This window comes from Chlorocebus sabaeus, chromosome 25 (genome assembly GCF_047675955.1).
Source record: "Chlorocebus sabaeus isolate Y175 chromosome 25, mChlSab1.0.hap1, whole genome shotgun sequence".
In the NCBI taxonomy this organism is placed as follows: domain Eukaryota; kingdom Metazoa; phylum Chordata; class Mammalia; order Primates; family Cercopithecidae; genus Chlorocebus; species Chlorocebus sabaeus.
In genome coordinates, this window is record NC_132928.1 from 55717304 (window position 1) to 55739829 (window position 22526).

General features: G+C 38.5%; 1 protein-coding gene across 6 annotated transcripts in view; it reads left to right on the forward strand.

Annotated features, from left to right (window-relative positions):
* Window positions 1-22526, forward strand: part of RC3H1 (ring finger and CCCH-type domains 1) — a 91897-nt gene that overhangs the window by 27576 nt on the left and 41795 nt on the right. For all 6 annotated transcript variants that reach the window (XM_073011772.1, XM_073011775.1, XM_073011776.1 and 3 more), the window contains exons 2-7: window positions 2345-2729; window positions 10265-10385; window positions 11522-11761; window positions 12271-12446; window positions 16330-16530; window positions 18678-18810. In XM_073011772.1, the coding sequence (XP_072867873.1) occupies window positions 2499-2729; window positions 10265-10385; window positions 11522-11761; window positions 12271-12446; window positions 16330-16530; window positions 18678-18810 (1102 nt within the window). In that variant the 5' untranslated portion in view covers window positions 2345-2498. The remainder of the gene's footprint in view (window positions 1-2344; window positions 2730-10264; window positions 10386-11521; window positions 11762-12270; window positions 12447-16329; window positions 16531-18677; window positions 18811-22526) is intronic.

The following is a 22526-nucleotide window of genomic DNA, read 5'->3' on the forward strand; positions in this document are numbered from 1 at the left end:
GGCTCACCGCAACCTTCGTCTCCCGGGTTCAAGTGATTCTCCTGCCTCAGCCTCTCAAGTAGCTGAGATTACAGGGATTGTGCCACCATGCCTGGCCAATTTTGTATTTTTAGTAGAGATGGGATTTCTCCATGTTGGTCAGTCTGGTCTCAAACTCCTGACCTCAGGTGATCAGCCTGCCTCCGCCTCCCAAAGTGCTGGAGATTACAGGTGTGGGCCACCGTGCCTGGCCTCATCTGTACTATATTCTTTCTAGTCTCAGAATCTATGGTTATGCTGTTTCTTTACCTAGAATCTATATCACACATATTAAATATTATTCTTCCCTTGACTTTCATTCAGCAGTCATCTTCAAAATCTTTCCATAAATATCACTTAACTGTACATCAGCTCTACCCTAATTTGGTCAGGTTGCCTCTGTTATATATGCTTGTATCTCCCTATACTTTACCTACATATCACTTACCATAACTTGCACTCATATATTTAGTTGTGTGATTGCTGTTAATATGTCTAGTGAAAGAAACAATGCAAGCTCCATGTGGACTTAGAATGACTTATAATTTTTTATCCCTAGTACTAAACACATAGTAAAGACCAGTAAAACATTTTTGTGTCATCTGACTAAATTTAATTTTTCCTGGGAACGGAATAAGATTTCTTTTTGTTCTTTTTTCTTTTTTTTTTGAGATGGGGTCTTGCTTTGTCACCCAGGCTGGAGTGCAGTCACGTGTTCGTGGCTCAAGGCAGCCTCAAACTTTTGGGCTCAAGTGATCCTCCTACCTTAGCTCTTAGCTTCCTGGGTCGCTGGGACCACAGGTGCATGCCACCACGCCTGGCTAATTTTTGTAGAGACAGGGTCTCCCTGTGTTACCTAGGCTGGTCTCAAACTCCTGGGCTCAAGCAATCCTCCCATCTCAGCCTCTCAAAGTGCTGGAATTATAGGCATGAGCCATCACACCCAGCCTGAAAAATTTGTATGAGTCTGTTGAGATTGTGGTATAAATACAGAGGAAACATATGTTTATGTAAATTGTTTCTACTTTTAAAATATTCTTATGTTGTCAAAAGTTTTTTTTTGTTTGTTTTGAGATGGAGTCTCACTGTGTCGCCCAGGCAGGAGTGCAGTGGTGGATTTTGGCTCACCGCAACCTCCACCTCCTGGGTTCAAGCAGTTCTCCTCACTCAGCTTCCCGAGTAGCTGGGATTACAGCCATGCACCACCACGCCTGGCTAATTTTTTGTATTTTTGGTAGAGATGGGGTTTCACCATGTTGGCCAGTCTGATCTCGAACTCCTGACCTCAAGTGACCCACCCACATCAGCCTCCCAAAGTGCTGGGATTACAAACCTGAGACACCGCGCCTTGTCATCAAAAGTTATTTATGTCTTGGTTGTTAATTCTTCCCTCCCTCTACCCCCTTCCCCAACAAAGCTTTTTTTTTTTTTTTTTTTTTTTTTTTTTTTTTTTTTTTCTGAGACTGAGTTTCGCTCTTGTTCCCCAAACTGGAGTGCAATGGCGGATCTCGGCTCACTGCAACCTCTACCTCCTGGGTTCAAGTGATTCTCCCACCTCAGCCTCCTGAGTAGCTGGGATTACAGGCGCCTGCCACCACACCTGGCTAATTTTTGTATTTTTAGTGGACATGGGGTTTCACCAGGTTGGCCAGGCTTGTCTCGAACTCCTGACTTCGAGGAATCTGCCCGCCTTGGCCTCCCAAATTGCTGGGATTACAGGCGTGAGCCACTGTACCCAGCCAAGATTAATTTTTAGATATATTTATTTTTTAAAAATTAGAGATTTAGCCGGACATGGTGGCTCACACCTGTAATCCCAGCACTTTGGGATGCCGAGAGGGGAGGATCACCTGAGGTCAGCCTGACCAACATGGAGAAACCCCCTCTCTACTAAAAATACAAAATTAGTCAGGCATGGTGGCGCATGCCTGTAATCCCAGCTACTTGAGAGGCTGAGGCAGGACAATTGCTAGAACCCAGGAGATGGAGGTTGCACCATTGCACTCCAGCCTGGGCAACAAGAGTGAAATTCCATCTCAAAAAAAAAAAAAAATCAGGGACTTAGATAAGAGACTGGGGTCCTGGATGGAACTTTATTACTACAAATCTCCTCTCAGGCAGGGGACTACTTCCCATCTCTAAAATGAGGGAGTGGAACTAGATGTTTTATCATGGCTGTAATTCTGTAAAAGTGTAAAAAGATGGATTACAGTAATACAAATGTGGTATAAAAAGTTGTGAAATAAGACTGGACTTGTGGTTCTTTTTCAACAGTTTAATTGAAAAGAAAGACACTCAATTTTTTTCCTTTTTCTTTGTTTTCCAGGTTATATTTCACACTATGTGCTGACTGTATCTACAGAAGATATTTAAAAAAAAAAAAAAAAGATAAACTTTTTTTCAAAGATTTTGATTCCAGTGGAATCTTTGCTTTAGATTTGCGTGTGTGTTTGTGTTCGTGAATTGTAACTCCAGAAGCAATGCCTGTACAAGCTCCACAATGGACGGATTTCCTCTCCTGCCCAATTTGCACTCAGACTTTCGACGAAACAATTCGAAAGCCCATCAGTTTGGGTTGTGGCCATACTGTCTGCAAGATGTGCCTGAATAAACTCCACCGCAAGGCTTGCCCATTTGACCAGACCACTATCAATACAGACATTGAGCTCCTCCCTGTGAACTCAGCATTGCTGCAGCTCGTGGGTGCTCAGGTAAGATGGGTGACTTAATACTTTTAAATTTCTCTCTCTCTCTTTCTCTCTCTCTGTCTCTCTCTCTCTCTTTCTCTCTCTCTCTGTGTATGTGTGTGTGTGTTGTGCGTGTTTTTCTCCTGAGAGAAACCTGTTGAATTAAAATTGGGTAACATTGCCTTCTATTTAAATAGGTATAATTCTGTTTGGTACTGTAAATCCTTTATTTCAGCATGTTAGATTTATTGTGGTAGTCCAGTGCTTTTTAGTCATAGTACAGTATCATCCATTTAATCTTGTCAGATATTCAATAAACCTAGCTATGCAGATCACTAGAGAAACCTAAGGCCGGGTGTGATGGCTCATGTCTGTAATCCCAGCACTTTGGGAGGCCAAGGCGGGTGGATCATTTGAGGTCAGGAGTTCGAGACCAGCCTGGCCAACATGGTGAAACCCTGTCCCTACTGCAAATACAAAAAAATGAGCTGGGTGTGGTGGTGTGTGCCTGTAATCCCAGCTACTTGGGAGGCCGAGGTACGAGAATCCCTTGAACCTAGGAGGCGGAGGTTGCAGTGAGCCAAGATCGCGCCACTGCACTCCAGCCTGGGTGACAGAGTGAGACCTTGTCTCAAAAAAAGAAAAGAAACCTAAGAGGTGAGTCATAAGGACCTTTTTTAACATTGAGAAAACTATTGTTCATAAAACCACTGCACTTTACTCAGTAGTGAAGGTGCAGCTGCTTCAGGCAGTTTTACTCAGTAGATATTAACTGAAATGAAAGATGAGAAAGGTGACAAAAACTATAGCACAATGTTTGGGAACCATTAGAACACACTTAATGCTTTATAGACTCAAAAATGGTTAAGATAGTAAATTTTGTGTTATGTATATATTATCACAATAAAAAAGATTTCCTAAATTTTCCTTTCATCTAAAAGGAAAAAGAAAAAATAAATTTAAATTAGACTTTAAAATATATCATCACCAATTTGTCCTAGGAATGTAAGGTTGATTTAACATCTGCAAACCAATTAATGTAATTCACTATATCAGTAAAAGTTGCAAAATTGCACACACATGATCATCTCAATAGACACAGAAAAAGCATTCGGCAAAATCCAGTACCTTTTCATAATAAAAGCACTGAAACAACTAGGAAAAAAACTTCAACCCAAAGGACATGGATGAAAAACCCACAGCTAACATACTGAATGGCGAAAGACTAGAAGCTTTTTCTTTAAGATCAGGAACGAGTTAAGGATCTCCACTCTTAACTATTTCTGTTGAACATCATGCAGGACCTTCTAGTCAGGGCAATTAGGCAAGTAAATTAAACCAATGACATTCAGATAAGAAGTAAAAAATAAAAATCTCATTCACAGATGGCATGGTCTAATATATAGAAAACGTTAAGGAATCTACAAAGGAAAAGCTATTAGAAACAAAAAACTAGGCAAAGTTGCAGGATATAGGATGAGTATATAAATATCAGTTGTCTGAAAAAGCAAAAGTGTTTCTAAGGTGTAAAAATGTGTTTACAGTGTTTCATAATTTCTTTCTTTCTTTTTTCTTTACTCTGTCATCCAGGCTGGAGTACAGTGGCATGATCTTGGCTCACTGCAATCTCCGCCTCTCAGGTTCAAGTGATTCTCGTGCTTCAGCCTCCCAAGTAGCTGGGATTACAGGTGTGTACCACCATGCCCAGCTAATTTTTGTATTTTTAGTAGAGACAGGGTTTCGCCACATTGACTGTGCTGGTCTCAAACTCCTGGCCTCAAGTGATACACCTGTCTCGACTTCCCAGAGTACTGGGAATACAGGCATGAGCCACCATACCCAGCTAGTGTTGCATACTTTCATCCATATAATACGTTAATAATAGTTTTCTTACACACATAAGAAAGACTTTCTGGCACATAGTAGGCCCTTAATGAAGATTTGTTAAATAAATAATATATATGTTGTATTTCTATACACTAGCAATGGACAGTCTGAAAATAGAAATCAATTTCTTCTACAAGAGCATTAAAAAAATATTAAGAATATATTTAACAAAAGAAATGTAAAATTAGGCCGGGTGCAGTGGCTCATGTCTGTAATCCCAATAGTTTGGGAGGCCGAGGCTAGCAGATCTCTTGAGGCCAGGAGTTCCAAGACCAGCCTGGCCAACAAGGTGAAACCCCATCTCTACCAAAAAAATACAAAAATTAGCCAGGCGTGAAGGTGCCCACCTGTAATCCCAGCTACTTAGGTGGCTGAGGCATGAGACTTGCTTGAACCCAGTAGGCAGAGGTTGCAGTGAGCTAAAATCACGCTACTGCCCTCCAACGTGGGTAACAGAGTGACTCTGTCAAAAAAAAAAAAAAAAAAGAAGTAAAACTATATTTTGAAGACTACAGATCATTGTTTAAAAGAAACTTAAAACTTGAATAAACATTTACTCATATTAACTCAAAATGGATCAAAGGCTAAATATAAGAACTAAAACTACTAAACTCTTAGAAGAAAATATAGACGTAAGTCTTCATGACCAAGGAGTAGGCAGTGGGTTTTTTTAAGATATGACACCAAAAAGCACAAGGAACAAAAGAAAGATAAGTTGAACTTCATCAAAATTAAAAACAGTGTTTCAAAGATATGAACAATTGGCCGGACACAGTGGCTCACGTCTGTAATCCCAGCACTGTGGGAGGTCAAGATGGATGGATCGTTTGAGACCAGCCTAGGCAACATGGCAAAACCCCATCTCTACAGAAAATACAAAAAAAAAAAATTTGCTGGGTATGGTGGCACATACCTGTAGTCCCACCTGTCTGTGAGGCTGAGGTAGGAGCATCACCGGAGCCCAGGAGGCCAAGATGGATGGATCGTTTGAGACCCGCCTAGGCAACATGGCAAAACCCCATCTCTACAGAAAATTTAAAAAAAAAAAAAAAACTTGCTGGATGTGGTGGCACATGCCTGTAGTCCCACCTATCTGTGAGACTGAGGTGGGAGCATCACCTGAGCCTGATCACCCGATTGAGGCTGCAGTTGAGCCTCGATCACAGCACTACGCTCTAGCTTGGGCGACAGAATGAGACCGTATCTCAAAAACAACAGTGACAACAAAAAACAAAGATATCAATAAGAAAGCAAAATGAACAACCCACAGAATGTGAGAAAACAATTGTAAAATTCTATTTCTGATAAAGACTTATATGTAAAATATATAAGGAACTCGTACAACTCAGTGATAAAAAGACAACCCAATTTTTAAAATGGACAAAGAGCTGAACAATCACCTCGTCAAATAGATTATACAGATGGCAAATCAGCAAAATGAAAAGTAGCTGAGCAGTTTGTCTTTAAGTAATTGCAAATTAAAGCAAGTGAGAAACCACTACACACAAATTAGAATGACCAAAATCCAAAACATTAGCAACACCAAATGCTGGTTAGGATATGGAGCAACAAAAACTCTCATCCTTTTGGAAATGAAAAATGGGATAGCCACTTTGCAAGACAGTTTGGCAGTTTCTTTACAAGCTTAACATAATAGGCATTTACCCAGTTAACTTGAAAATTTATGTCTACACAGAAACCCGCACATGACTATTTTTAACAACTTTATTCATGATTGCCAAAAAATGGAAGCCGTTGAGATATCTTTTAATAGGTGAATGGATAAACAGTGGTATATCCATACAATGGAACATTGTATAAAATGAAGTAATAAAAAGACGTAGCTGTCAAGTCACAAAAAGACATAGATACATCTCAATGTATATCATTGCTAAGTGAAAGATACCAGTATAAAAAGGCCACATACTATATGATTCCAATTTTATGATATCTGTAAAAGGCAAAACCATAGCAACAATAGAAGTATCAGTGGTTGCCATGGATTCAGGAGTAGGGAGGGAGGATTGAATTGGTAAAACAGTATTTCTTAGGGCAGTAAAGCTGTTCTTTATGATTCTGTAATTGTGGCTATATGACACTGAATTTGCAAAAATTGTAGAACTTTACAAAGATTATGGAAAACAATCTGAAGTATATGAAACAATTTCACTAAAGGGGTGGAGGAGAAAGAGGATTGTGTAAGATTAAAGATAGAGGCAGATATTATCTATAAGCAGTGTACTCTAGTCTTGTCCCACGGGGGTACGAATTCTGATACTGCTGTATATATAATACATATTAGAATTGAACAGTTAAGTAAATGAATGGCAAATGGTTGGAGCCAGTTTACAGATAAGCAAGGAGGAAGAGATTAGAATGATTCATGTGATAATGGATTAGAGTTGGAGGCATCAATATGAACTCATTTTTAGCTTGATATGGATACAGATAGTTATATACAGAAATAGATACGTGTATATCTTGGGTTATTACACTGACATATTTCCTTGCTCTGTCATCTAAGATGGCCTAGAAAGAACAGCACCCCAATAGCCATGTGTATACATAGCATTCATATCTTGGTTTCTAATACCATTCTCCAATAAAGGGAACCAGAGTTCCTTGGAGAAATGGCTAATTCTAAGACTGAGACAGGAAATACACAAAATGAGTCTGGAGTAGCTTGTAGCACTGGAAAGTATAGAGAAGTATTCAAAACACACACAGACACATACACAGAGTAATGGGGGCTATATCAAAGGCACACAGGAGCCAACTGAAAGAGCTCTCAGTGGCCAAAGCTAAAACAGTTTGAACAACAAAATAAATGGAATTGGATTATAACCCAGGTATAAGATAAATATCCTTGAGTCTACATGATAAAATTAAATGATTGAATAAATAAATGGAAGAAAGAAACAAATCTCCCATGCAGAATTCCAAATTAATTACATAAATATTCTGCTCTCAAGGATGGAGCGTGTGTGTGGGCTATGCATAGTGACTCCTTCCAAAAAGTACAATTTGGAAGGTGGGAGATTATGGAACTTTATAGTGGAGAAACCTGGTAAACACTGACTAAACCAGCTGATCAAATTTAACATCAGCAGTAATAAGTCATGTTGGTGGTGTGTAGCTTTGATGTGCTGTGATAAAAATGGTAATTTTCCCCTATGATCTTCCAAAAATCCATAACCACAGTATACTCATGAGAAAAATGACAGATCCTAGATCCCAGTTTAGGGGCATTCTGCAACATACCAGACCAGTACTCCTCAAAACTGTCAAGGTCATTAAAACAACGAAAGTCTGAGAAAGCTGTCCAAGCCAAGAGGAGCTTAAAGAGACATGGTAGTGGCTCACACCTGTAATCCCAGCGCTTTGGGAGGCTGAGTTGGGCAGATCACTTGAGGCCAGGAGTTGGAGACCAGCCTGGCCAACACAGTGAAATCCCATCCTACTAAAAATACACAAAATTAGCTGGGCGTGGTGGCGCATGCCTATAATCCTAGCTACTCGGGAGGCTGAGGCATGAGAATCTCTTGAACCTGGTAGGTGGAAGTTGCAGTGAGCCCAGATTATGCCACTGTACTCCAACCTGGGCAACAGAGTGATACTTTGTCTCAACTTTAAAAAAAAAATGGGAGAGACATGGAGGGAGAGAGGGAGGCCAAGGTGGGTGGATGGCCTGAGCCCAGGAGTTTGAGGCCAGTCTGGACGATGTAGTGGGACCCCCATCTCTACAAAACAATACAAAATTAGCTGGGTGTGGTGGTGTGTGCCTACAGTCCCAGCTACTCAGGAGTCTGAGGTGGGGGATCACTTGAACCTGGGAGGCAGAGGTTGCAGTGAGCCCAGATGCTGCCACTGCACTCCAGCCTGAGTGACAGAGCAAGACTATCTCTGAAGACTAACTGTAATACGGTATCCTGAATGGGATCCTGGAACTGAGAAAGAACATTAGTTGAAAACTAAGGATATCTGATTAACATATGGATTTTAGTTGTTAATTATGAATATGTTGATATTGGCTCATTAATTTTAACAAATGTACCATACCAATGTAAGATGTTAATAATAGGGGAAACTGTTAGCTGGGCATGGTTGCTCGCTCCTGTAGTCCCAGCTACTCGGGAGGCTGAGGCAGAAGAATCACTTGAACCCAGGAGGCGGAGGTTGCAGTGAGCCAAGATGGTGCCACTGCACTCCAGCCTGGGTGACAGAGGGAGACACCGTCTCAAAAATAATAATAATAATAATAATAATAATAGGGGAAACTGAATACAGGATAATGAGAATTCTGTGTACTATCTTTGCCACTTTTTTGTAAATCTAAAACTGTTATACAAAATAAAGTTTACTAGGCAAAATGGGTAAAAGATCTGAATAGACATTCCTCCAGAGAAGATATACAAGTGGATAATAAGCATATGAAAGGATGGTCAACATCATTAGCTATCAGGGAAATACAAATCAAAACATAATGAAGTGGAGGAAGATAGATGGGAAGAAGAGATAATTATCAGGGAATACAAAGCTTCAGTTAGACCAGATGAATACCTTTAGTGATCTGTTGCACAGAATAGTGACTATAAATAGTAATATATTGTATGTTTCAAAATTGCTAAAAGAGTAGATTTTATTTAAAATCTACAAAAAAAAATGTGAGGTGATGAATTTGTTGATTAACCTGCTTTAGTCATCTCATGTTGTAAACGTATCAATCAAAATGTCACGTTGTACCCCATAAATATGTGCAATTATTATTAATTTAAAATAAAATTTAGAAAAACCACAATGAATTACTACTTTCCACCCAACAGGGTAGCTATAATAAAAAAGATAATAATAAGTAGAAGAATTATCTTTCTACATTAAATGTAGAAGAATTGGAACCCTTATACCCTGGTAAGCATATAAAATGCTACTCTGCTTTTGGAAAATAGTTTGGCAGTTTTTCAAAAGGTTAAATACAGATTCCTAGGTATATACCAAAGAGAAACAAAAACTTTTGTCCACAAAAACTTGTACACAGATGTTCATAGCAGCATTATTCAAAATAGTCAAAAACAGTCTGTCAATTGATGATTGTATAAATAAAGTGTGGTATATTTATACAATGGAATGTTATTCAGTGATGAAAATGAAGTACTGATACAACCTGGAAGACCTTTGAAAACATTGTTAAGTGAAAGAAGCAAGTCAGAAAAGACTATATATTGTGTTGATTTTGCTTGTATGAAATGTCCAGAATAGGCAAATCCATAGAAAATAGATTCATCTTTCCAAAGGTTGGTGGATGGTTGGGAAAAAATAAGGGGTTATTGTTAAAAGGGTACTGTGTTTCTTTTTGGGCTAATGAAAAGATTCTAAAGTTCATTGTGGTTATGTTTGCACAACTGTGAATATACTGAAAACCATGGAATTGTATATACTTTAAACCAGTCAGTTATGTAGTATGTGGATTATATCTTAATTAGGCTGTTAGAGAAACAAAACAAAGGGATGCAAAGATACATGTTAATAGGAAAGATCCTTTTGAAAGAATTCAGTAAATTTAGTGGGTGTTTTGATGTTGCCAGTGTTAGCATTATGAGTGCATAAACTATGCTAAATAAAACATTTAATTAATGAATCGAGCACTCATACAGATCTTTTCTTTTCGCCTCCAGGTCCCTGAGCAGCAGCCTATTACTTTATGTAGTGGGGTTGAAGACACAAAGCATTATGAGGAAGCTAAGAAATGTGTAGAAGAATTAGCATTGTACTTAAAACCGCTCAGCAGTGCTAGAGGTAAGTTTGTTTTTGTTCCTTATTTAGAGTAAAATTGCTTTTTTAAATACTCAGTACATAGTCCTATATATTATAAGTCCTGAGGAATTCCCAAAAAACCTAACTAGAGGTAAATTTGATGCAATTATCCATACTAAGTAAATGTCTACTAAAGAAACTTGTTACCATAAAAATTGTGAGCTATTGTGGCTCAAGCCTGTAATCCCAGCACTTTGGGAGGCTGAGACGGGCGGATCACGAGGTCAGAAGATCGAGACCATCCTGGCTAACACGGTGAAACCCCGTCTCTACTACAAAATACAAAAAAAACCTAGCCGGGTGAGGTGGCAGGCGCCTGTAGTCCCAGCTACTCGGGAGGCTGAGGCAGGAGAATGGCGTAAACCCAGGAGGCGGAGCTTGCAGTGAGCTGAGATCCGGCCACTGCACTCCAGCCTGGGCGACAGAGCGAGACTCCGTCTCAAAAAAAAAAAAAAAAATTGTGAGCTATTAAGCGAATGTTAATGAAATTTACCGATTGTAAACTAAACTCATTTTGTGCTAAATATCATTACACAAACCACAGCAAATGAAATAGTGAATTTTGAGTTTATGTGATGATGGAAACATTATTTGAATGATCATAAAAGCAAATGTAACTACTTACCTCGGAAGTGCTTTCCATCATTTGACAACTCTGAATGGTTTGCCTTCTATCCAGTTTTATATGCTATGCTATAGGCGGTATAATAAATATGGAAGTTGCCATTTTTGCACAGAAAGGGCTTGCTATTTAATTAGGAAAGTAAAATTAACACTCTGAAATAATATACCAGAACTCTTAGGACCTCAAGATTTAGATTATAAACTAATTATCAATGTTGTCTAGTCTTTTTTTCTTTCTTCCTCTATGATTAAAATGAGTAATGGTATATTTAATGTCATAATGAATGTTAAGTGCACATGAGATAACTCATGTATACATTTGTGTACTTTAAAGATATATACATAAGTAAGCTTTACGTGTGTGGTTTTATTTGTTGTTTCTTTTAAATACTGTAGTCTATTCACATACCCACAAGTTAACCCAACAGAAAAATTGCTCCTGGACTTTAAAATTGCATTTTGAACCTAGGAATAACTTCTTTCCTCTTTTAAAGGAGTGGGTCTGAACAGCACTACTCAGAGTGTTCTGAGTCGCCCAATGCAGAGGAAACTTGTGACTCTAGTCCACTGTCAACTAGTAGAAGAAGAAGGCAGGATTCGTGCCATGAGGGCAGCTCGATCTTTAGGTGAACGAACAGTTACAGAGCTCATTCTCCAGCACCAGAATCCTCAGCAACTCTCTTCCAATCTTTGGGCAGCAGTAAGGGCTAGAGGATGCCAGTTCCTTGGACCAGGTACATAATTAAGTTTTGGTATTTATTCTGCTGGTAGTTCTGAAATTATGATGTAGGAATTATAAGTGATGTACAAAGCCTAGTTCTTTGCAGTATTTTATTGTTACCAACTAATGTCTTGTTTGATGTTCATGGCTTGGGCAATTCCACATAACTTAGTGGACTTACTAGGTGAACTTAAAACTTTTCTCTTAGTGCCAAAAGTTGTTTCTTTTTTAAAGTTTTTAAATTTTTCCCTTTTTTCACACCTGTAGCAGGAAGTGCATTCATTTTGATAGAAGTTTTTCTTAAATGTATTAATCACTTATCTGTTTTCTTTATAAAATATATAGAATGTAATACAAAATTGCCCACAAAAATGGTGTAAAAATGTGTTGCTGGTTAATCTTATTGTATTGCCAGTTAATTGAGTGAATAGCTGCAGAAATGATTAAATATTCCCCTTCTAATAAATGGATTTATCTTATCTATGTACTTGATAAATTTTGGTTTTGCCCAACTTTCCCTAGCAATGCAGGAGGAAGCTTTAAAGCTGGTTCTGCTGGCCTTAGAAGATGGTTCTGCTTTGTCAAGAAAAGTATTGGTTCTCTTTGTGGTGCAAAGGTTGGAGCCACGGTTTCCTCAAGCCTCTAAAACTAGCATTGGGCATGTTGTTCAGCTCCTTTATAGAGCCTCCTGTTTCAAGGTATGAACCTACATTAAAGCTCAGCTTGAAAGGAAGCATTGTTATTTTCCCAAACTTAAGTAGTAAAACTTTGAGTTTAATAAAGTTGCCTGTGTCTTTTCAGAAAATTTCAGCAATTTTTCTGTATTATTTTAAAGAATGTAGATGGTGTCTTATTATAATTAAATCCTATTATATTGAATTTTTGTATGTTCGATATTGAACAACATAGATCAAATCAAGGTTTATAGATTTTTGTATTCGAAGAGACTAAGAAACTATGTCAATTTCTTACCAAGACTGTGCAGAATTGGTCTGAAGACAGAGTTATTGAAGCACAAATAAATTTTATTTATTTATTTTTATTTTTTTGAGACAAAGTCTTGCTGTCGCCCAGGCTGGAGTGTGGTGCACGATCTCTGCTCACTGCAGCCTCCACCTCCTGGGTTCAAGCGATTCTCCTGTCTCAGCCTCCCGAGTAGCTGGGATTACAGGTGCCCATCACCATGCCCGGCTAATTTTTGTGTTTTTAGTAGAGACGGAGTTTCACCATGTTGGCCAGGCTGGTCTCGAACTCCTGACCTCAGGTGATCTGCCCGCCTCAGCCTCCCAAAATGCTGGGATTACAAGCGTGAGCCACCGTGCCCAGCCAAATAAATTTTATTCAGAGATTTTCTCCTAGTGTAATTCCACATATACAGTAATGAAGTTCCATTTGCCATTTCAGTTTATATGGTAATGCTGGACATAGTCTCTTATCCCAAATTGAATAAGCACCGCCTCAAACATTGCTACTCACCATGTATCATTTATTGTTCATCCAGTATTATTTTTCTGACTTTTTTTTGAGATGCAGTCTTGCTCTGTCACCTAGTCTGGAGTACAGTGGTGTAGTCTTGGCTCACTGCATCCTCTGCCTTCTGGGTCAAGCAGTTCTCCTGCTTCCAGCCTTCTAAGTAGCTGGGATTACAGGTGCCTGCCACCATACCTGGCTAATTTTTTTTTTTTTAACTTTTAGTAAAGACAGGGTTTCACCATGTTGGCCAGGCTGGTCTTGAACTCCTGACCTCAGATGATCTGCCCACCTCGGTCTCCCAAAGTGCTGGGATTACAGGCATGACCCACCACACCCAGCCTATTTTCCTGACTTTTAAAAATCAAACTGTCTTGATTCTGACACAGCTTATAACCAGTACTTGAAAACTGTGTCTTTAAAAAAATTAATTCATTCATGCTAGCTGTAAGGAAATCCATTCTCAGATCACCACATTCTTGTCATCTGACACTCATAAACTAAAAAAATGCCACATTAGCTATCCTACTAAATTCTGTTCTATCATCCTTTGAGAAGGAGGAAATGGTTTACAAAATTAGCAGAAGAGCATATAGATTTCATTTAAACAAAACTTTTAAAGCTCTAGCTAAATGCTGGTCTTATTCTGTGTCTTTGTGGAGTCAGACTATATGTTGAAAATGGGCCTCTATTTTCTATAGGTACCACTGAAGCTGTAAGAACCTCTAGCTAAAATTACTTTAACTGGTCCAGATTGTCTCTGAATAACTCACTCTTGTTGTAGTGGTTAGAGTAACATGATTTTACAGTGCAGTTCAGAATACTTTCTGGAACGTCTGTCTGCTTCCATTGTTAATTGTTATCCATTAACAGCACCAGACAGATACAATATAGGAAGCTTTGGAAAGAAAACATTCAACCTTCCCCTGTAAAGAAGAATATGTGACTCAAGAAAACCCAGAATACCCATGAAGTGCACCTCTCTGAACTCTAAAGCATTAATAGGAATATGGCCAGGCGCAGTAGCTCACGCCTGTAATTCCAGCACTTTGGTAGGCTGAGGTGGGCAGATCATTTGAGTTCGAGACCAGCCTTGCCAACTTAGTGAAAAAACCTGTGTGTACTAAAAATAAAAAATAAAAAAAAATTAGCCAGTTGTGGTGGCACACACCTGTAATCCCAGCTACTGGGGAGGGTGAGGCAGGAGAATTGCTTGAACCTGGGAGACCGAGGTTACAGTGAGCCAAGATCATGCCACTGCACTCTAGCCTGGGTGATGGAGCAAGACTCCACCTAAAAAAAAAAAAAAAAAAAAAAAGGAATAAAGAAAATTGGAAATTTGTAAAAAGCTGCTTTTTCACTCAGGTCATGATTATTTTCCTTGCAGGAATATGTATCCATACAGCTGTATTCTGGCTGTGTCCTTTTAGTGTCTCCTGTATTTCCATTGGAAAAGCTTTTGAGCTGCAAGATAATTTGTTCTTTCTTAGTAGAATAAAGTTCTGAGACTTAGACATTTCATCTCTTGGAAATCCTTGATTGTTTTTAGTTAAAGATTGAAGGGTGAGAGCCAAGTTCAAGGAACCATTGTTACATATAGAAAGCATACTTTACATTTTAATGAAGTTCAGCATATATTGAGGGAGTGCTAAACATATGCATTTGGTCTTTTGCCTTTTAATAATGGCACAATATATTCAGTTTTTGTGACTGTAGTTCTTGATTTTTATCAATTTGGTCTTATATAGATGTTCCTAACAAAAAGTAAGTTAGACTTTCTTCCTTGTAATAAGAATAGAATGCATTTATTTATTTGTTTTTTGAGCGATAGAGTCTTGCCGTGTTGCCCAGGCTGGCCTTCAACTCTTGGGCTTAAGCAATCCTTCCGCTCAGCCTCAGTAGCTGGACTACAGGCACATGCCACCACTCACATTAATTTTATATCAGTGTGACTTAGAAGTCCTGATTACAATATTTTGTAGTTTCTTTGGTGAGAGGGAGAAAAACAGGAATTATATACAAGAAGAATATGAGTCCTTATGGCAATAAAAGGTTAACAAGGCAAAATGTGTTCTGAAATATGTTAGGGTAGTGGTTATCTTAAGCTAGACTTAATTATTTTGCTTTGATTTGTTAAGCATTTGGCCTAAATCCAACTTGACTCAGAATGTAAGTTATTGGGGTGATAACAGTACACCTACCTCAACAAGAGAAGTCAATGAGTTAATCCAGTACTATAATGGTTAATAATATAATTTCATATATTGGCTGGCACATGCCAGGTGCTCAAAACGTGGTAGCTATTTTTATTACTAAATTATATTATTTAATCATAATCATTATGATTATTCTAGTCTAGCATCTCACACTTTACACTTTCTGGTAGTAGCCCATCCCACAAAACTCCATGGAGAATTAAGCCAAGTACAAATTAAATCATTTTTAGAGTTAAACCAGCATCTGAAGCTCTGCAGTCATCAATCCCAACTAGCTCATTGTCAGGCAAGCCCAAGAGTCATAATCCACATTTATGGAGAAGAAACATATTGTTTTTCAGAATATATAATCGTATTAGTGTTTTTTTCTTTTAAAAAATGCATATACACACATACACACCTTAAACTGCATGTATATGTTAAAGTCTGTCAAATCGTTGGATTTCATTCCAGCACATACAGATTGACTATACAAAAATCCAAAATCCAAAACTTTTTGAACACCAACATGATGCTCACATGCTCATTGGAGCATTTCAGATTTTCAGAGTAAGGATATTCAAGTGGTTTAATGCAGATACTCCAAAATTTGAAAAAATCTGAAGTCTGATAACACTTCTGGCCCAGGCATTTTGGATAAGAGATTTTCAGCCTGTATTTATTCTTTCTGAAAGACCTATCCAGAAAATGTTGGCCTAAATCCAACTTGACTTAGAATGGGATGATAACAGTATACCTACCTCAACAAGTTGAGGAGAAAATATTTTGCAGGCAGATGGTATATTCATTTAATCTTCTTGTTGCTGCTAAAATTGTTACATTAAAAATTATGTGTTCATATAAAGCATAAACTAATTTTTTTGACTTCATTATGAGATTATTTGTGTCTTATTAGGTCACCAAACGTGATGAAGACTCTTCTTTGATGCAGCTGAAAGAAGAATTTAGAACCTATGAAGCTCTGCGGCGAGAACATGACTCCCAGATAGTGCAGATTGCTATGGAAGCAGGCTTACGAATTGCACCAGACCAATGGTCCTCTTTGCTTTATGGAGACCAGTCTCACAAATCTCATATGCAGTCCATTATTGACAAGGTAGAACCTTTTTTGTTCCTTACTTCTTGGACTAATCTTGGCCTCTTGGTAATTCATTTAACAAATGTATATTAAAGTGAATACTGTATAGCTTTTGTAAATTGTAGTTATAGCCAGTGTCATGTCATAACCAATCACATTATAATACCACTTTGTTCATATAAAGAGATGATTAGTTTATATTTTTAATTTTATTTATTTTATATTTTATTTTATTTTTACTAGAATCACAGAGATGATTGCCCACTCTAGAGACCACTCTACATTTAATTTAGAGAAATAGAGTCAAATAGTAAGAGTAACCTAAAAAAAAAAAAATGAACATTTACTAAAATTTTAGTATGTATCTAGTGGTTTTAAATAATTCATTTAATCCTCTCAACAGCCCTGTATTATCCATTTTAGACAAAGACAAAGGGAAGTTAATATGTTTTTCCAGCATCACATAGATAGTAAATGACAGAAGTGGATTTGAACTTGGGCATTCTCACTGTAGAATACACTAACCTTTTACCAAACTATTTCCCCCCCCCCCCCACTCCTTTTTTTTTTCTATTTCTAAAGATAGAATCCCTTGAATGGGTAATACAGTGAGAATTGGGAAATACGTGTTTTAAATGCCTGGTGTAGGGTGGGCACAGTGGCTTATGCCTGTAATCTCAGCACTTTGAGAGGCCAAGGTAGGAGGATTGCTTGAGGCCAGGAGTTCGGGCACAACCTGGGAAACACTGGGACACTCATCGCTACCAAAAAAAAAAAAAACCATAGCCAGGTGTGGTGGTAGGCACCTGTAGTCCCACCTAGTTGGGAGACTGTGGTGGGAGAATCCTTGAGCTCAGGAGTTTGAGGGTGCAGTGAGCTATGTGAGACCCTATCTCTTTAGGGGGATAAAAAGGTGATACATAATTTTTAGTTACAATGTAGGTTGTTTGCTCTGTCCTGTAAGTCTTCTCTGGATACCTTTAACCAGACTTTACCTGCAACTCTTAGATTCGGACAGGAGCTTGTATCTGAAGTTTTGCAACTGATTTATAATTTATGGAAATGCTTAGTAATGATCTATTAAAGGAGTACCTTTCTACCTGTGAAGAGAAACTTGGTTTGCTTTTTTCTTTTTTTTTTTTGAGACAGAGTCTTGCTCTGTCACCCAGGCTGGAGTACAGTGGCACTATCTCAGCTCACTGCAATCTCTGTCTCCCAGGTTCAAGCGATTCTCCTGCCTCAGCCTCCCAAGTAGCTGGGATTATAGGCACGCGCTACCACACCCAGCGAATTTTTTGTATCTTTAGTGAAGATGGGGATTCACCATGTTGGCCAGGCTGATGTCGAACTCCTGACCTCGTGATCTGCCCACCACAGCCCCCCAAAGTGCTAGAATTACAGGCGTGAGCCACTGTGCCTGGCCTGGCTTGCCTTTTATAAAGATTCTACAAGGTGGTTAATCTTCCTGTCCGAACTGAACTGGTAACTAGGTGTATATCCTACAATAATTTTCTCACATCACCCGCAGTGCTTTAAATTTAATATCCAGAGACCTTTGTACAACAAACTGGTAAACTTTGCGATGTGTGTGATATTTCATAGAGCAACAGAACTTTCTGTAATCATGAAAATGTTCTGTGTATGCACTGTCCAATATGGTGATCACTAGTCACACATGGCTATTAAGCACTTGAAATGTGACTTTTGCAACCGATACACTGAAATTTTTATTTTATTTAATTAACTTAAATTTAAATAGCCACATATTGCTAAGGTTACCATATTGGATAATACAAAAGAGAATTTATTAAAAGTGATGAGAAAAGCACTAATTCTAGTAAATTAATGGAGAGAGAAACAGGAATTAACAATTCACAAAGATGACTCATCAATGTATCTAACTGATGGGAGGCTGAATTGAGAGAGGTCTCACATTTAAAGAATGTGACAGCAGAGGCAATACAGTACACAATGTGCCAAGCTCTAGATGCAGAGAAGTAGAGAATTTATTTAGGTAGCAAGTAATCTAATCTGCCCAGAGTGTAGAGTGTATGGGAAGATAAAAATTAAATTTAATAAATTGTAAAAATGATTGTGATATTAATAATCTTTATATTTAAAAGATTATCCGACCTTTGGGAAAGTTAACATTTATCTTTTTTAAGTTGCAGACCCCAGCCTCTTTTGCACAGAGTGTTCAGGAACTAACAATTGCTCTCCAGCGGACTGGAGACCCAGCAAACTTGAACCGACTAAGACCCCATTTGGAGCTGTTAGCAAACATTGACCCTAGTCCAGGTAAACCCATGGGAAATTAATGAACTGTCTTATATGTGCCTTTCATGCTGCTCAGTGATTCTTTCATTATCTTTTGTTCTTCCTCTAGGGTTTCCTAAAGTAGTTACTCCAGATCTTTTTTACAGTATTTTAAGTTTCCATTTTAAATATTTTCCCTCTTTATCTCAGGTTAGTTCACTTTAATATTTATTTAATACTTTTTACACTGTTGCTCATTTCGTCAGGAAAATAGATCTCTCTGGGCTTCTTTATGTTTCTTCTTTCTCCTATCACAAAATTGTGTTGTATTTTACCATTCTTACCTCTTCCAAATCTCATTTTTCTCATTTTTTTTCCTGTATTATGTATCCTTAGTTGCATTTCCTTGATCCTGTTTTTGCCCTCACCATGATATCTTGTTCCTTCAAGTATCCTCTCTTGTATATGTTTACTTAGGCTTTTTCTGCTCCTTCTTGTTAAGCTGAAAATGTACCCAACCTTCATTTTTCACCTTATATTTACATCTAAGATATTTTAGCTTCTCTGTGTTTATTCCTACTACTGATCTGAAGCTCTCTTAATATTTGCTGGTAGGTTCCCAGTCTCTGATTCCAAAAACTTTGTCTTAGTCTTTAAATCACTCCCATTTGTTTTCAGCATTTGGATAATGTTGTTGAGCACTTTTTTGATATCTTTCTGTGATCTCATAGTTCTCTTCTGACCTGAGTGCTACTTCGGTCATATTTGTACCATGCTTTCCCCTCCTGCCTACTAAAGAGTAGGCAGGTTATGCTCTTGGGATTTTGTTTTCTCTACATGCTCTGATGGTGGTTATTCATTCTTAGCAGCAGGTATTACTTTCGTGTAGAATACAGACTCCCAAATATCTGTCACTATTGTCTCTGCATCCATTCCGGATACATCTCCCAATGCTTGCTGAGATTTTCCGTCATCTCCTCTGAGTGCTTCAAAGCAAGCTCATCATTACTTGATACTTGCTCTTCCTCTAATGTTTCCTCTTTCTGATAATGACCTCATTCTCTGAGGTATGTAAGTTTAAAACCTTAATATTTTGTCTTGCCTCATCTTTTCCTTTCACTTGTTTTACATACCATTTCATACAATAGGATTTATCTGTTCTTCTTTCACAATGTCCCTATATCGTCTGCTTATGATTACTTCCTTTGAGAGCCTCCTTTTCCCTGAGACTGAATGTCTTACAAGTTCCTCTACTATGAATTCCTCCAATCCAGTCTACTTACTGCTATAAAAGAAATCACATCCTTGATCTTGCTTCCACACTCATAAATTTTCATTGTTTGTAGAATTGCTCATGGAATAAGGTTTGACACTGATGACTATGGCATTCAGAGCCCTCTTAGTTTTTTATCAGCCTACTTTTATAGGTTTACTCCCAAAATTGCTTAGTAAACCAGATCAATGTTACTAGAATATATAGTGATTTTCCCCCCCCACTGCTGTGCTTTGATCATCCTGAGCAGTCAAAAGAGAACTTCCACAAGTTCCTAATCCATTTTTGACCCCGTTTCTCATCTACCTACCACTTCATTTCTTGTTTTGGCACTCTCTTGAACTCAACTCCAGTCAGGCATTTATCTCCACTGCTCTATCCAAACTTATTTTGTCAAGGTTGTAAACTACTTCCATGTAGCTAATTCCAAAGGTCAGCTCTCAGTTCTTACTGTACTTGATTTAGCAGCATTTAACATTTTATTTATTTATTTTTGGAGACACAGTTTCACTCTGTCCCCCAAGCTGGAGTGCGATGGCAAGATCTCGCTTCACTGCAACCTCTGCCTCCCAGGTTCAAGCAATTTTTGTCCCGTGTAGCTAGGATTACAGGCCTGCACCACCACATCCAGCTAATTTGTTATCATTATTTATTTTTATTTTTAGTATCTTTAATAGAAACATGGCTTCACTGTGTTGGCCAGGCTGTTCTCAAACTCCTGACCTCAGGTGACCCGCCTGCCTCGGCTTCCCAAAGTGCTAGGATTACAGGCATGAGCCACCGTGCCTGGCCATTGTTCTATACTCTCTCTTCCTTGAAATGCTTTTTTCTTGACTTCTAAGCTACTAATTCTCTTCTTACTTTATTGGACTCTCCTCAGCATCCTCTGCTTTCTCGTCTCCGTATCCTGTACTCTTTGGAGTGTTCTCAGAGTTTAATCTTATACCTGTTTCCTAGATAATCTTATCTATCTCATAGCTTCAAATATAATTTATATAACTCACAAATTTACTGTATTTTTATCAGTTTTGAGGTTCATAATTATTTCAGATCTTAGCATTTCTGAAATTGGAATGCATTTGTGTGAAGACGTATTATAATTAACAATCTTTTTTTTTCTTTGGTGGCACATAAAGTAATATGCATTACAGTTGATAGTCTTTTAGAGTTTGAAATATATATCCAGCCCATGCCTTTTTCCTGAACTTGCATATAAAACTGCTTTCTCGGCCAGGTGCAGTGGCTCACGCCTGTAATCCCAACACTTTGGGAGGCTGAGGTGGGCGGATCATAAGGTCAAGACATTGAGACCATCCTGGCCAACATGGTGAAACCCCATCTCTACTAAAAATACAAAAACTAGTTGGGCGTGGTGGCGGGCCCCTGTAGTCCCAGCTGCTTGGGAGGCTGAGACAGGAGAATTGCTTGAACCCAGAAGGTGGAGGTTGCAGTGAGCCGAGATCGTGCCACTGCACTCTAGCCTGCTGACAGAACAAGACTCCGTAAAAAAAAAAAAAGAAAAAAAAAATGCTTTCTCAGCATCCATCATCTTATATCTGATAAGCGTTTCAAACTGAATCTATCTAAAAATGAGCTCTTCCCTGCCATCCTGTTTGTGGCAACTCTATCCTTCCAGTTGCTTAGTCCAAAAATCTCAACTCTTCTTTCTCTCATAATGTATATCTGATCCGTTAGCAAATTCTGTAGGCCCTACCTTTAAAATCCATCCAGAATCCATCTACCTTCACTGCTACCATTGCCATCTCTCAGGAGATTATGGAATAGCCTCCTGTTGTCTAACTGATTTTAGCAAAAGAGCCAGAGTGACCCTGTCACCCTCTGCTCATAAATTCTCCTGTGGCTTTCTGTCACTCAGAGTAAAAGCCAAAATCTTTCCCATGATCTATAGGGTCTCGTGTGGTCTGGTCTTCCATTACCTCTCTCAAACCTCATTTCCTACCCTTTTTTTCTCTTAATTTCCTCTTCTCTGGTTCTATCTCCATGCAACATGCCGGGCACACTTCTCACATTAAGGACTTTGCACTTATTCTTCCCTCTAACTTGGATATTTTCCCCCTAATATCTCCAGTAGGCACACTTAAGCCCTTCTTTCAGGTCTTTAATCAAATGTAACCTTCTCAAGGAGGACTTTTCTGGCCTCTGTCTAAATATTTTTTTTTTTCTTTTGAGACAGAGTCTCCCTCTATTGACCAGGCTGGAGTGCAGTGGTGCGATCTCAGCTCACTGCAACTTCCGCCTCCCAGGTTGAAGTGATTCTCCTGCCTCAGCTTCCCGAGTAGCTGGAACTACAGGCATGTGCCACCATGCCCAGCTAATTTTTTTTGTATTTTTAATAGAGTGCAGTGGCTCACGCCTGTAATCTTAGCACTTTGGGAGGCCACGACAAGCAGATTGCCTCTGTCTAAAATTTTACACATTGGCCCCACTTTTCTTAGTTCTATTTTTTCAATTCAACATTATCTAA